Raw genomic sequence first — 17,008 nt, 5'->3', positions numbered from 1 at the left:
AAAGAAATAAGACCGGGAGGTACTGTTTAAGAATATGACCTGGACAGAAAATAAATCCAACATTTATTGAAACTTATTTATTTAATATTGTACATGGTTTGCTTTTATATAGATTTAATATATTTAATAGGTATTCTACATTATAAATCATTTACTATAGCAGGCTGTTTCAGGGTGTAAAATTAAGAGCACACTACCTTTGAACTTAAACGGCCCATGTTAGAATCCTCAGTGTGCCAGTTACATCAGTTCTGCGATTTGAAATAAAATATTTAACTTCTCTCTGAGCCTCACCTTATTCCGCATATCCTACAAAGAGAAAACACTACAATTTTGGAGTGTAATTCTGAGGATTAGAAATAATTATGTTAAATAACCTTGTACATAGTATGCTTTCAAAAAGTTCACTCTGGTGAAAGACTGTTTTATGAACATGAAATCTATTTTAACCTACTTGTTACTATTTAATGCTGTTGTTTGTGCATCCTTGTGTTCAAGGTTGACTGTCCGTTTGTTAGCACATCTGCATATTCCTCATAATTAATATCTTTTTAAATGACATATGGTTTAGTGACTGGAAATCGAGTCTTGCCTTCTGTTTTCAATTTGTTCATGACTCAATGACTCAATATATGTGTCTGAACTTTAATTTTCCATTCTGGAAAGTAGAATTTAAAACCCTTGCTCATATGTAGCTATTTCAGAAAATGATGAAGAAATGTGTAATCCACGGATTTTGAATATGTGCCAGGCTATTCAGCGATGCAGCATATAGGTAAAAGGCCACAGTTTCTCTAATGTTAACAGAGAAGCCTAAATGGGAATGCCAAAAATGTAATCCCTGAAGTGAGGGGATAATTTGGAGTAGGCTAGAGTCAGATTCCTAGTGAATTCAGCAAGAAGCACCACATCTAAATGCAACGAGCACAGGAAGAGTTGGTGGGAGCCCTAGACCCTGGAATGAGGCTGAGAACATCATTAACCTGGATGAACAACTGATAGTACCCCCAGGACAGTGCCTCTGCAAGCCAGGGGTCTCTGAAAGACAAGGCCCAGTGCACCCCTGGAAGTGAGTTTCTAATTTCCAAGTCCCCCGTAGCATTTATACCTCTTTTGTGCTGAGTACTCTTTTTTTGGTGATACAGTTATTTGAGTCAGGTCTAATCTGTTAAACATAAAGTAGATTATTTTATTCCTCCTTCTACCTATTCTGCCCTTTCCTTGCCTCTAACAAGAGTGCAGAGTGGTATTCAATATTTTGTATTATAGAATTGAATTTGATACAGAATATTACAGGCTTATTTGATATTTTAATGCAGCATTTTATTTCACTATTTTGCAATGCACACACGCAGGCAAAAAAAACACACCACAAAAGTAACATGTTGGTGGGATGTCCTGAGAAAGAATTCAGTGCATATGGAAAGCACAGTGAATTCATTTTCTCCCTAAAATATTCTTCTTGTTGGCCCCACAGACTTGGTAGTCACCAACTACATTTGTAAAGCCTCTGTTTTTGCCTTTGAGAGCTCACTCCCAGAGTTTTATAAATCTGTAGGGAGCAAAGGTTTAGGACACGTGTAAATAAATCATTTTATATTTTTTTGTTTGTTGTATTTTGTTTTGTTTTCTTAGATAGAGAAGTTTAGGACATGTGTAAGTCATTGTCTATTTGGTTTTTTGTTTTCTTTTGTTTTTCATATAGAGAAGAGTCCAGTGGTGTATATCATTTTTAAAGTTTAATAAAATTATACATTCAAAAGATTATACCATCTCAATTATTCCAATCTGTGATTTAATTTATTGCTTAATGTTTTGTATGAATTTGGTTTTCTGAAGCAGGTTAAATTTGAAATTTTATTAAAAACCCACCTTCCTTTGAATTTATAGATTGGGGTAGCTGTTTTATCTAGTCGCTGTGTAGAATTAGCATTTACTGGACAAGATGTGTTGATTCAGGAGGTTGTCTTGGAGTGTTTGCCCTGTGAGGGTCATATTAAACTTGAGAGAAGCTTTTTGAGCAACAGAGCATCTTGGAGACAATATATCAAGCTGATGGATACAGGGCTCTTCTGTTAAGAAACCAGCAGCGGAATTATGGCTGGCTCCCAGTTATTGCTTTGGTGCTAAGGAGCCTCTAAGGATTACATCTAGGATAAAAGGGGTTAAACAGAGGGGAAAGGAAGGTTTCCAGAATTCAGTGTTACTGGAAGCATACAGAATGAGTAGTTATATATAAATAATTTAAGATGACCATTCTGTTTGGAAATATTTTGCAATTTCATATATTCAAAGTGTACCAATTTAATGGAGCATATTGTTTTGTTATTACTCAGAAGAGAATTCGTGACACCTTATTATTATTATAAAGCCTACTTTGGGGCACTTCTTCCTACTTTCTTAATAGAAAGGTGATGTAGTTTTTAACACATAAGAGGTTTTGTGTGCATATTAAAAACTATTTTTTTCAGGGCTAATGACTTGAAATTCAGAATTTGGATTTTCAATTACATTATACTCCTTGATGTAGAAAAATTAGACAAAAATAACCAAAAGAGAGACATGGTTTTATATGTTATACGTTGTATGCATTTTGCACTTCACTTTTTGCCTGTGTTTTCGCAGTGCTTTTTTCTGTGTGCACTTATTATAAATCAATTAAAGTATATATGTCAAATAAATTATGATTATTTAAAACCATGTGTGTTCATAGAAAAAATATCAATTAAAAAGCCTTTAGCAATGAATGTCCTTCAAACCAAAAATGTGAAGTTAAGAAGTGGATAGTTGGCCCTGGACAGCAATCTTCTTGCACTTTCTAGTCATGCCACACTTTTACTAATTGAGAGAATTATTTCATATCATTTCCTCTTTCTTCAAGCCTCCATTTCATCCACACAATTTGTCACTGAGCCTTTGCTTTTATTTTGCTCACTGAGAAACTGGGCATCATCAAAGGAGATCTTTGATATTATTCCATCACTGAATCTACTCACTGCTCTACATCTTCATCTGTGCATTCACTTTTGCACAATGGGAGAACTATCCCTGCTCTGTTTGGCAGCCAGTGTGCACTGACTCTCAATTGATTCAAATGTGCACTGGCTCACCTCTCTCTTCCCACACTAGGACTTTGCTCTGGAAATTCTTTCTTCTACAGTATCTTTTCCCCCAATCTGTGTTGGATTCTTCCAATAAACATGCCTATATGCTGCAACATCTTCCAGTCTTTAGAAAACCTTCCTTTGATATCATGAGCTTCGCTAGCTGCTGCCCCATTTTCTAATCCCTTTTAGAATAAATTCCCTCTGAGTGTTGTCTAAGCTCACTGTATCTGCCCTTTACCCCCTCATTCTCTTCACAACCTTAGCTCAGACTGCTATGCCCAGCACTGCACTGCATCTGTTCTTTACAAAGTTATCAAATACCTGCACTTGGCCAAATGCAAAGTTTTAACTCCCAGTCTTCTTCTTCCTTAAGCTCTCAGCTGAGTTGATACAGCTGATATGTCCTTCCTTTTTCATGTGCCTTCTTTCTTTACTTGACTTCCAGTCTGCACCTTCTCAGTTTTTCTCCTACCTCACTGACCACTCCTTCTCAGTGTCCTTTCCTATAGAGGCCTTCTCCTGACCTCAACATTTTGGTGGATTCCAGGGCTCAGTTCTCAGACCTCTTCTATACTCATTCTATCAACACTCACTTCCTAGTTTATTTCACCATCTCAGCCTTTAAAGATCACATATACGCTGACCTACAACTCCTATGAAGACTACAACTCCTATGAAGACTTTTCCTTTCCCTCTCCTCCTTGGTCCGTGTTAGCCACACTGTTCCTTAAACACAACCAGAATGTTTTCCTCCTTACTGCCTTTGAATGTACTGCTATCTCTGGCTGGATTACTCTTCCTCCAGACATTCGGATGGCTACCTCCTTCATGTCAGTGAGGTCTCTGTTCAAATATCACTGAATTGAATTTTCTTCCTATAATCTTCCCATCGAATTGAAGTTATTATCTAGTAACTAAAATTGCCCAATTCTTTTTACCTTCTCTTTCCTTACACTGCTTTATTTTTCTGCAAAGCACTTATGGCCACCTGGTATTATTGTATACACAGTATTCATTTGTTTACCACCTGCTCCCTCCACTTGAATGTAAGCTACCTAGGGACAGGAGTGGTGTCTATTTTATTCAGTGTCGTTCTCCTTCCTCATGAAGAGTACTGCTTAGCACAGAGTGGAGCCTCAATAAATGTTTATTGAACAAATGAATGAATTATTGATGAACTCAAACCCATTACAGCAGATTGATGAAACATGTAATCTAATTCTTCTATTCTCATCACTGGTCATTCATTAGCCTCATTGTTCACAGACAGCTTCTTCTGCATTGCAGAGTATGTAAAATTGACACACTACACAAGGTTATGTACAAAATAAAGTTGAAAATGGACCCTGATATCTCATTATTTTGATTACTTCTCCTTCTTCACCAAAGACCTCTGGTAATTTGTGGTCATTAGGAACCTATATAAGAATAATCAGAATGTTCCCAACAAAGTATGTTATACTAGCAATTAAATTATGCTAAAGAAAGTTCAGGTCAGTCCAATGTAATAATAGTAATAATAGTTAGCAACTAATAATTACCGGGGTCTAAAATCAGGTGCTTTATTTATATGATCTCTGAACTTCACAACAATTCTATAAAGCAAAAATATTATACCTACTTTAGAGATCAGAAAATATAGGCTCGGAGTCATTAGGTCATTTTCCTAAAGGCACAGAGTTTTACTGAATTTGCTTTCAAGTTTCTGAATAGCTTTGGAACAAACTGATATGATTTGGAACAAGCTGATATGACAGGCTCATTTGAGTTATACCTGTTGGAAAAAATTAATTAAATAACCAGAGTCATCTTATCAACTTTTGTTAGTAGAATAGGCTTTAGTTTTACACATTCCTATTAGGCCTTCTAGAACCATTCAAATAGATTTCCCTAGTTGATTGTACCAAGCGGGTATGTTGAAGTCAGAACAGATTTGCCAGAGACTCAACCAGACTAGAAAAAGTGGTATGCATGTTCCAACTTGCAAAATTGAATAAGGGCAGGAGAAGGGATAACTGTGAGAAGGGTAACTGTATAAAACACATAGGGAAAAAAGTTTACTTTTTATATTTTCATGGGTGAGCATTAAGGCTGGAATACGCTGTATTCAGCCACTCATGTTTATTTATCATTCCAGAAAAATACAATTTTAGCAAACTTCCCTTCCTCCAAAAAAAATGAATAAATAAAAGGAAAAGAAAGCCATTGTGTTCATATGTAGTGGTGTGATTAAGGCAGCAATGGATGATATCGGGGGGAAGAATATGAGATCTGGACTGCTTCAGTGTTCAATTGTTCGGTCTGTTGAACAAAGAGTTAAATGAAAAAGGTACTTTAATATTTGCTTCACTAAATTCCCTCCATGTTTTCAATTAGATAAACAGAAGTACAGGTGGGAATGTGCTGCATATTCATTTGTCTTGCTGTTTGGGGGCCGGCTTTTAAGACTGAAATAGTAATGTAATTGTGTTGAAATGAACAATAAGGAAATACAGGAGTTCAGGAATGAAAATGTTAAATTAAATGGACCATGTTTAACATTGTTGTTGATCCTGAGGAACAGTTTTTCCAGTATATGGAGCATTTCGATTCCATCCAGCATATGTTCTCCACAGTTTTCTCTGCTCTAATTCATCTGTGTTTTTCGACAGCTCCAGATGGCGTGCTGCCTCCCAGGCTTTCATCTGCCACTCCAACCAGTCTTCAGGTTGTCTGGTCTACACCAGCTCGTAATAACGCTCCTGGCTCTCCCAGATACCAACTCCAGATGAGGTCTGGCGACTCCACCCGTGGATTTCTAGAGTGAGCATTCTACTTTGTCCATGCTGTCTATCAGCTGGGTTATACAATATAGACATAACATTTTTGAAGAGTAGGTCAGTTCTCATTTGCAAAAAAAAATAGGTTACCTTTTAAAAGTTCAAAGAAAAACAAACAGAGGACAATCATTTGCTTTGCAAAAATATCTATTTTTCATTTATGTAGCATTTAAAGTAAGATTTCTTCCCACTGAAACTTTTCATGAGCACGTGCATTACATAAAGCAATGAAACTAACAAAATAATGTCTGAACTGTCGCTAACAAATTATAATACCTATTCTACGAATCCACATGGCAGTCAGTCTCAATACTATTAGGATTTACATCTCATATAAACACAAGATTACAAACTCAGCCAGTGGCTACTTATTTTAAAAGAGATCTCATTCGATGGCAGAAAATTACAATACTTAAATGTATGTTGACATCCTCTAAAATTTTTTTGTAGTAAGAAATTTACTTGCTTTTATTTCTTTGAATGTCGAAAACTTCCTAATTGACATTTATTTCCCATACAGGTTATTTTCCAATCCTTCTGCATCGTTAAGCTATGAAGTGAGCGATCTCCAACCGTACACAGAGTATATGTTTCGGTTGGTTGCCTCCAATGGATTTGGCAGTGCACATAGTTCTTGGATTCCATTCATGACCGCAGAGGACAGTAAGTGGTCTGAACAATACACAGCCAAATGTCTTCTACGTTAGGGAGTTTAAAATGTCTTCAATTTTTTCTAAAGCAAAGAAATGAGCCTCCCTTATTTACTTGTCGTTTAGTGACAACAATCTTTTCTAGGGCAAGAGAGTGGGCAAAGGTGGTCAGTCTCTCCAGAAAGAAGAATAATGTGGTCTTGGAGGGTTGGAGGGTTAGGCCTACAGACAGGACAAAGTAATTCACTATAAATTATGATATGGCCCCATTCTATCCTTCAGGGTACATCTTAGCGCCCTGCAAGAGAAAGGTTGTCATCTTCTGCTTTATGACTGAATGTTCTCTGTTTTGGAGAAATTCTGGCAGGCAGAAGAAAATGAAATATGGACCTTACTTCATGAGGCTGCTTACGTATACTTGTTCCTGGAAACAGGTTTCATTTTCTTGCTTCTACTCATACCCCAAAGACAGCCTTCAACATAGAGAAGTATAATCTGATAGCAGTATATTACAAAAGGTGGATTGAGATTTCTTTATTCAACCAATATGGAGCATTTTTCTAGTTGTTCACTAAAAAGTTATTTTTGCATATATTTTCTAGATTATATTTGGGAATAAATACATGACTATAACATTTGGTTTTATACAAATTACCTCTATAAAAGCATATATATGAAAGTAGAGGGATTTTTTAAGAAAAGTTAGAAATTAAATCAAGCTACACAGAGTGAATAAGGACATTGTATCTTTGAACAGTTAGGTTTTTTGAGTTAATCTTGTCAAGTCTTTTAATCATAGGCTTCTTAGGCGATGTTCTCTGCTGGCTCATTGCCATGCTGGCTCTATATCCAATGAGAACATTAAGTGACTTTCAAAAGCCTAGATATTAACACAAAGATACGGTATTTGCAACAATATCAATTGTTTATTAAATGTATTGTTTTATTTCTATAATACCTTTAATTGTATTATTTTAGTGAAGATAAGACATCAGATGAGACATTATCAGTACAATCTATCTTGTTTAAAGTTGACTTTATTTTTACAAAAAAAAAAGCCACCATTATGAGCAATAATGTATATTACTTAATCCATTTCTTTCAATTTGTAATTACTCCCTAGGAGAAAGTTAGCTACTTTGCAAGGGGACACTCAGTGTTTTTGTTCTCAAGGGTATCATTTAGTAAATTATCAGCACAGTACAATAAATGGCACCCAAAGTCCAGAAAGCATTAATTCACCACCTTTTAGGAGGAACATTACATACACTCTGGGGAATCTGGACACCATGATCACCAGATTTATGGACTGAAGAATTCACACTCAAAATAGATTTTTGAAGAAACATTTGAAACAACTGAAGATAGATTTGTAATCTCCTTCTTATGTATAGCAGCATACTTGATGGCACTAAATAAAGGTTAGCCAAAAATAATTATTCAACCCACTGCAGAGGTGATGGCTCAATAGAATGCTTGGAAGAAGGGAGAAAGCATTTTTTTTGGCACAGCATTTTTTATTCCCCTAGAGAAAGGGCAACACTCAAACTTCCTCAGTGGTAATCTCCCCACAATTTTTATTGAATGAGGGCCGTGACCTGCCATCTATAGGCAGGGAGGTAGTACATAAATAAGCAAAAGTCCAAAATATTGTAAAATACCAATTAGCATAACATCCTTTGTTGAGCAAAGTTACCTTTGGTCTCCTTTTACTATAAAACAAGTCTTATAGACCATACATATACATAGCTAGAATTTTCATACTCAGAGACCCTACCATTGTTTTGATATTTAGGGCTTGAGTTTAAAGTGAATGGTATTAACCCTTCATTTTCCTTAAGTAAGAATTAGTAACACTTGAATAAATAGCAGGTATCAACTCATAACCATCATTTTTGTTTAAATCCGTTCCCTAAAATGAATGAACTCTTCCTTCTTCTGCTTTGTGTATACACTGTGAAGTCACATGGCCTCCTTCCAGTTCTTTGCTATGTATGTGACTTCACAGTGTATACACAAAGCAGAGAACTGGAAGGAGGCCATGTGTACCTGCAGGTTACATTAGCAGTGCACCTGAGACATGGTGACAGGGTACTGTATATTTTAGATGTCAGTGGAGATGGATGCCATCTCTGAAAGGATGCGCAATTGAGTTGACAAAGACTGAGTGATTGGCATTGGGCACAAGCAGTTTTTCTGTCAAGGCTACAAAGCATTGCTTATAAAACCACCCATGCTGACAGCTCCATGCCAGAATCACACTTCTTACTTGATCCTGACCAGCACCTCCTGCTCACCAAAGTGCAATTTTCTTTCTCTTTTTTCTCTTTCTTTTCTTTCTTTCTTTCTTCTTTCTTTCTTTCTTTCTCTTTCTTTCTTTTCTTTTTCCTTTTTCTTTCTCTCTCTCTCTTTCTTTCCTTCATTTTTTGAGACAGTGTTTCACTCTATCGCCCAGGCTGGAGTGCAGTGGCACCATGTCAGCTCACTGCAACCTCCGCCTCTTGGGTTCAAGCAATTCTCCTGCATCAGCCTCCCAAGTAGCTGGGATTATAGGTGCCCACCACCATACCTGGCTAATTTTTTAAATATTTTTATTAGAGACAGGTTTTACCATGTTGGCCAGGCTGGTCTTGAACTCCTGACCTCAGGTGATCCTCCTGCCTCAGCCTCTCAAAGTGCTGGGATTACAGGTGTGAGCCACTGCGCCCGACCCAAAGTGAAATTTTCAATGTAGAAATTTCACATATCATCTTACAGAATGAAACATAGAAATCACCTCATGCTCACATTTAAATTCCATATCATCAACAGGCACCTTTCTGCATCAGCCATAGCCTCACAGCCTTCCAGTGCCAAAATGGGTCACCAATGGCAATATTTTTAGTGTGATATTTCAAGACAGTGATTTTCAGCAAGCCTGTGACACAGGTGAAACCACAAAGAGAAATCTAGGCAGGCAATGAGCTACAGCCAGAGAAGCAAATACGTAGGTGCAGAGAAGTTATCATGGACAGGGAAACAGGATGTGAAGAATTTTAATAGATTTTTTTTCAAATAATTTGTCATTTACACCACTGTGCCACCAATATCCAGTTCCATGCATTTTTAAAAATCTAGTGTGCTGATACCAAATAATAATCATGCACATTTCCTATGAATATTTTAAATCCTGTTAAACGTGTGTTAATAGAAGATGTTTGTTCCAGCCAATTTGGTCAGTGTAGTGTTTAACTGTTTGCAACCAGATAAATATAAACAACACATTATTTTTTAAATGTGCTGCTGGCAGTCCAAGCACCTGGCATGTCCACAGCTTGCAAAACTGTCCTAAGATTATGTTAGGCTTGGGAGCATGTGATTAATAAAACGAAAGCACTTGCCTAGCAGCTGAAAATGTTGATATCTTGAAACCAGAGATAACCATCACTCCTGATTATATGATTGTTCCTTCTCTCTCGTACATTTGCAGTTGTTTTCTGTATAGTACATACATGTAGAAATTAGAGTTGGCAGGGAGGGCAAGTTTTTCAAACCTCAGCTTAAATGTGGATGTACTCTTTTGCCTACCGAAATCCTGCCTTGTGTTAACTATGAATTAACCTACTTTTTCTTAAAAATGTGGATTCCCTAGCCCAAAAAAGTTCGATAATCTGTTTCTCTTAAGGTTTCCCAGGAAAGAAGATTGAAATATGGAATATCTAATTGCAGTCATTTTAATGACAAACATATATGGCATATACAAGCAATTAGATCAACTAATGAAATTGAAATCATTTTCTAAAAATCACTTCCCTACCTCCAAAAAAAAAAAACCCAAACTTGAATTCACTCTAGATTTTAACTATTTAGTTGTCATATATTTAAAAATGTTTGATCATTTCCCAAATTTGTAGTTTAAAATTCCACATTTATATTTTTAACCACTTATCTAAGAGGCACTACTGCATAAAACCTGTGGAATTCGAACAGTTTATTCTGTAGGTTTACTTAGACAACTTTTCATTTGTTCATTATTTTGATGACACAGTGATATTTTCAGTACAGTTATATGCTGCACAACATTTCAGTTGATGATGAACCACATATATAGCGGTGGACCCGTAAGATTGTGATATCATATTTTTACTGTACCTTTTCTATGTTTAGATACACACTTATCATTGTGGTACAACTGCCTACAGTATTCAGTACAGTAACATGCTGTACAGGTTTGTAGCCTAGGAGCAACAGGCTATACCACACAAACTAGGTGTGTAGTAGGCTGTACCATCTAGGTTTGTGTAAGAACACTCTAGGATGTTTGTACAACGATGAAATCGCCTAATGGTGCATCTCTCCGAATGTATTTCTGTCATTAGGTGACACAAGACTGTACCATTGCCATGCTACATTTGCTAATTGCATTACATCTTGTTATTTTTTCACATTTATAATTGCACTGTGAACAGAGGAGTGGGCAATGAAGGAAATTATCTTACTGCCTGGGTCCTGCTTTACTTTTCCCCTCAGCAACCTTCACCCATCTTTCAGATACTCATAGTAATTTACAAAGGAACAGAGGTTCTTCTGGAGTAAGACAGAAAGGCAATGTGAGGTCAATCGAAATCTAGATCTAAAAGAACATGCTTCTTCCTCTTTCATTGCCTGACATAATTCTACTCATTCATCAAGCCCCAGCTCAAGCGTCACTTCCTCTGTGAAGTTTTCCCTTCTTGTTGTTCCCTTAAAATTTTGGTTTGTGTTTACTAGTGAATCATCAATATCCCCTTCTGAATTGTAACGTCTCAAGACCTAGGGATCTGTCTCAACTATCTTTCTATCACCAGTGTCTGGCGAAGGGTCTGATATAGAGTAGGTGCCCCAAAATTCTTACTCAAAGTACTGGTTAAAAGCAGAGTTTGATTGAAGTAAATCCACAAAAACTCAATCAAGCAAACATTTACCGTATACCTACTGCGTACCAGGGACTGAAAGAGATATGAAAATTGCAAGGATGGATATGACACTGTTTTTCCCTTGAGATTTCCACTGTCTGGCAAGGAGCACACACAGTAAAACCATAGTTAAAGAGCTGAGTTGTCCATGAGAGCAAGCCCAGAGGAAGGGCATGGTCCCGCAACATGAGGGCCAGGAAAGCCTACCCAGAAGAGAAGACCAGGAGAGGAATTGGAAATGAGTTCTATTTGGAGTGCAATTTAATATCAAAGTTCAAATTTACACCATCTCCATTGGTTCAGGGTAAGGCTGGAAGCAATTGCTGTAAGAGAGCACTGACATATGAGACCTGGAGAGGGACTCTCAGGTTGTCCTGTCGGTCGTTCCAGCCTCTGAGTATGAGGCGAGGAGAGTGAGGACAAGAGGTGAATGTAAGAGAGGGACATCCCAAAAGTGATTCTCATTTTTTTTTACCTTGGTCAGAGGCAGGCTGCTGGCTGTCCCTCTGATTCAATATTGGCTGCTGTCTTGGCTAGGTTAACGAATGTTCCAGTTAGAGAGGCTTCTGCCAGCCCCAAATCATGTGCTATTCAGAGTGAAGGGGAGGGATGTGTAGAAAGAATTCTAAAACAAAACCATTTTTCCTGTTTTTATTCTCACAACCTGTAATAAGAGTAAAATACCCTGAGACCGTGTAACAGAAGAGGAAGGAAACATGTAGTATAAAATTTGATAAATTCATCAAGATAATTCTAGAGTAGGACTTCCGAATCATTTAAGTGCGCATATGCCCTTAAGATTACTGAAATTTTAAAATGAATATTGCATGACAAACATCTTATGCTTAGGGCATTTTAGTATTTAAAGTTTCACTTGCATCCTTAAGAGCATTCTATGCAACACAAGGAAAATGGGAATATTTTTAAATGAGAGTGGAACATATTTATATGAGTACATTTTATTTAATGAAGAAAGGAACTACAAGTTTCAGTAGTGCTACACAACTGTTTTGCGTTCTCCATTCCAAATATTTTTCCAATTGCCTTAAGTACTAACCTCTGATTGCTGACATGTTTATCCTTTCAAACAGTAATTCAGGTATCTATTTTGCATAGAACAGAAGACCCATGATCAAAAATAACATTTATAATCTTCTGATTTTGAGAGCAAAATGGTTCCGCATGTTTGTCACTACATACTTTGTTTTCTGTTGCATAGATTTTCTCCACAAATTCCTGAATTTTCAGAATTAACAAATTCAAATATTTACGATTATTTTTATATTTTATTTTTATAGTGTAAGATCAAAAGGAACTTATTCAAGCCAAAAATGACCAATACAGAATCCTTTGAAAGGAGGGATTGATTAATCAAAAATTCTATCCACCTTGCCTCAATTTCCCACCTGAGCTCTTGAATCTCCCCTGGGCAGTTAAAGCACACTCGTCTTCCAAATATAGAGTGCTGGTAATATCTGTGTTTCTGACAGCTGAAGACTGCAGGTGAAAGTAATGAAAAATCAAGTTTTTTATGTTTAAGAAATGAATAAAAAATAATTTTATCATAGCTACCTTATTATTACTACTTAAATTTTTTTGAGTGTGTATTATATGCAAGACACTTTAGCAGGAACAGTATATCCTCTCATTATCCAGAAATGCTATCTGCTGACCTTTCACTATTTTAGAAAACTATTTTTGTTCTTTAGCTTTGAAAAAGTTAAATTGTCAATATTTGAAAACTCTCAGAGGACTATGTGAGATCACTCAAAACTAATTGCCACAGGTTGATATTTAATGGCATGAGCTTAGTTTTAAGTCTCAAATCTTAAATTCTTAGAGTCAAGTATCTAAAAACAGTTAGTTATTAACAAAAAGATGGATGTTTACCATAATCATTTTCTATAGCATTTAATATAGCACCTGCCTATAAAGAACATTCTGTAATGCTAAAACAATACATAGATCCATTTAATCTTGTTATCTGCCTCATTTTGATAACGTCCCTGTAAACAGAATTGATTTTCTATATTTGGAAAAATTCAGGTAAGTTTTGCCCAAAAATAAGGAGTGAATGTGATGACCTTTAGGTTTTTTAGGACGTTTTCCTGACTTCATGAATTCTCACATCAATGCATTTTATTTTCTGCACCAAATTATCACAGATGCATCTACTGTGATTCACCTCACAGTGTGCCCCAGCTCTAGAGGTTGAAACATCCTTTCTAAACAATACTCTCCTGATATCAGGAGAAATAGAGAAAAATAGTTCCCGAATATTGGTTCTCCTATTTGCAAACTATCAAATAATGTCCTTCCAATTCCAACAGCCTTTTAGCCTTCAGAGGTTTCTTTCATTAAATAATGTTACCTATGTTATACAGCCCATTTCCTTTTTTGTCAGTGTCAAGAGGCTGAAAGTTCATTTTTCTGCAAAACTGCAGTGCCCATTCTTAATTTTTGTTTTGAGAAATAACTGTTGTACCCTCTTTATTATCACAAGATTAATAATATTTCTTTATTTTATTGCTCCTCTTACATTTGGGTCTTTTATTATGAGCTGTCAAAAATTCTTTTGGGAAGTAGTTGGGGTATAAATAATAAATCAATAAAAGAATTCATGATTAAAGACAAGATAGAATCCATTACCCTATTCTTCTGTTAACATATCAGTAGTAAATAACAAAGGCTACATTAACGATTAGCACGCAATATATTGCTTTATATAATTATACATCCATATATTTGCCACTTTGATTTTTAATTCACTGGTAAATTTAGGAGATACTCATTTATGGAGTTAATATTACCAAAAAGAATTTTTAAACTGAGTGAGGCTTTAATTAGAATGGTAAAATGTGGCTTCAGGGCAACAATGAGAATGTAACAAGAAAACTGATTGATCAGTCGTGGGTAACTCGCATAGCAAACAAATGGAGAAGACTCACAAAACCACTGAAAGTTATATACACACTCAAGTTGTGAGTCATTCAAACTGGCTATTCGTACACATGTATACAAATACAAACAAGTGTGTGCACACACACCCTTTCCAATATACACACCTGAATATCAAACTAAATAAGCAGACTCCTCTGTTAACAATTTTATTCCTCTATTTTAGGCTGGGGCTGAACTTTTGAAGCTGATGAGCAAAATAGTTTCCCATAAAAGATAATTCCATTTGCCAAAATGAAACTACTTTCTATTATTAATGTTGTAATGAAATGGTTTGAAATATGAATCTGTGATCTGGACAGAAAGGATGCTCCTGTTCCCAGCTCCAGGAGGGAGTTCTCTAAACAATTACACCCGCGGAGAGCGCTGTAAGGTTGTATTTTCATCACCGGCCAGCTGAGCTGTGTGCCTGTCATACTCCCAGTCTCCCCTCCAGTGACAGCTGCATTGACAACATGTTATACTCCACATTGATTTTACAGTTAAGGAGCTGATTGTGATATATAGGGATTTTAAGAATTCAGCTGAGAGGCTGACTTTTGCCTTTTATCATTCCATTAAAATTTTATAACCATCTTTTTCATGTCATTTCATCCATGAATTCTTACTTTAGAAAGTGATAGCTACTGCTGTGAGCATAACTTTTCTCATGTTCAGAGCTTTTTATTGTATTAGCAAACTACCCCAATTATAGTTATTACTCATGTTTTACATAATTGTGGTGACCCTTTCAACCATGCAGTTGCAGGCCAGTTGATTTGTATATAGAATTAGATGATTCGGCTTATCATTTTAAAGCACTAAATTGAAAGAGTGCCAGGAGTCAGGTTTTAACACTTCCCTAGCCAAAGGAGCTAATTAAGCTGCTTTCAGCTTCCTCTTCAGAATCACACAAGTTAAAGGACCCTTCTGCAACAAGAGCAGCGAATCTACTCAGCCAGAGCGGGAAGCTAATAAAATGTATGCTGGCTTTTAAGGGGGAAAAAAATCATGAAATTGAAATTGAACATCTCTCCTTTCCCAAGATAAGAGATCATCTTTAAGAAAAGGCTGTGTACTGTGGGGGTTTGAAGTGCAAGTGCATCTCATTATCATGGATGTTTCACCCATAATACTATCATCATATTCAGGAGAAATAAAAGCCTTATCCCCCTAATCACAGAGAACAAACTGCATCATTGTTGTTTCTTTTCCCTGAAGAAGCTCACAGTTTGATAGTTCACATATGAGGAATAATTATGCAAGACCCAGATGAAAACCCTAATAAAAAACATTCTGATTTTTAAGTGTATATTACTCTCTTTGGGGAAGAGAGGGTGAGATAAGGTTAGACATTAAAGACTTGAATCTCCACCATTGATTTTATGAAAACCCAGTCTCAGGGGATTTGTGGTTTTTTTTTTTAGATTTCAAAACAACATTGATATCTTACAAGACTCGTACTTGCTTTTCTCTGGGAAATAGCCAAATCTAGATGACAAGTATAAATAAGAAAGGAACTGTATCCCCATTTTGATATAATAATTGCTACTGCTACTCTATACCAGAGAGCAAAAGTAAGAAATGGCATAGCGGTTTTAAGAAAGCTTTAAAATGAAAGCTAACAAGAGACTAAAACGGAAAATGTGATTTATGCCAAGACTCCTGGTTTTAGGGGTTTTTTAGGGATTTTTCTTCAAATAGGATACATTACCAAATTGTCAGAAATAGCTTGATTTCAGAGTTAGTGCACTATAACATCTTTTGCTTCGAAAAGTAATTATGATTCTACCATCAGTCCAGTTGGTGACAAATACATGGATCCTGTTGTGTGAAAGTATGCCCATATAACCAACTATTATTGCAGTCACTGGCCCTGCGAAGCAGTGGTTGCATTTAATATTTCAACCTTCGGTATAACACTGAATCGCATACACACACTCACATAATCAATGCTGTTTTAAATGATTACTAAATCCAAGTATATCTTTTTTAAAGATTTTCAATAAAATCTAATGTTCACAGAAAAAATCTCATAAATGTCAAAATTGCTGTGGGCAGAAAAGGGGGATATAGTATTTTCTTGATCTGTTTTAGCAATTTATAGATTTGAGGCCGTGGTTTATAAGAATGCTAAATGTTCTGGAATTACAGCTGTTACTGATCAGTGATTGAGCCAGATTTGTGTTATTGCACCATGTTCTTGCTTGTACCTAGAGAGCAGTAAAGCCTCAATATAATAAAAAGCACCTGCATTTTAAATGAAATTTCAATTGAAAAACTTAACAGCCCTTCAAATTGCAGAATTTAACGCAGCCCAGTAAAGCTTAAATAACACTTTGCCTCCGCAGGCTGAGGGGTTTGCATTCAAGGTGACTTGATTGTGTCGCATGGTGAAATTATTTACAATTAAGGAATTTCTCTGGAGGGCTGCAGAATATTTGCTGTTCCACAGCACCTATGCAGGCATATGGTGGGCCTTTTTCAGTATTCATGGAGCCTCCTGAACCTTTATGATAATTGAATCAGTTAGAGTGCTGAGTGGAGCAAGCATAAAACCT

The 17,008-nt window shown here is 36.3% G+C and overlaps 1 protein-coding gene across 1 annotated transcript in view; it reads left to right on the top strand.

Annotated features, from left to right (window-relative positions):
• Positions 1-17,008, top strand: part of USH2A (usherin) — a 798,563-nt gene that overhangs the window by 509,644 nt on the left and 271,911 nt on the right. Inside the window, exons 39-40 of the mRNA XM_032136481.2 lie at positions 5,759-5,909; positions 6,447-6,589. Of these exons, the coding sequence (XP_031992372.1) occupies positions 5,759-5,909; positions 6,447-6,589 (294 nt within the window). The remainder of the gene's footprint in view (positions 1-5,758; positions 5,910-6,446; positions 6,590-17,008) is intronic.

Source organism: Hylobates moloch, unplaced genomic scaffold, assembly GCF_009828535.3.
Source record: "Hylobates moloch isolate HMO894 unplaced genomic scaffold, HMol_V3 SCAFFOLD_18, whole genome shotgun sequence".
Classification (NCBI taxonomy): Eukaryota; Metazoa; Chordata; class Mammalia; order Primates; family Hylobatidae; genus Hylobates; species Hylobates moloch.
Note: the sequence above shows the minus strand (reverse complement) of the source record. Positions and strands in the feature narration are given on the sequence as shown.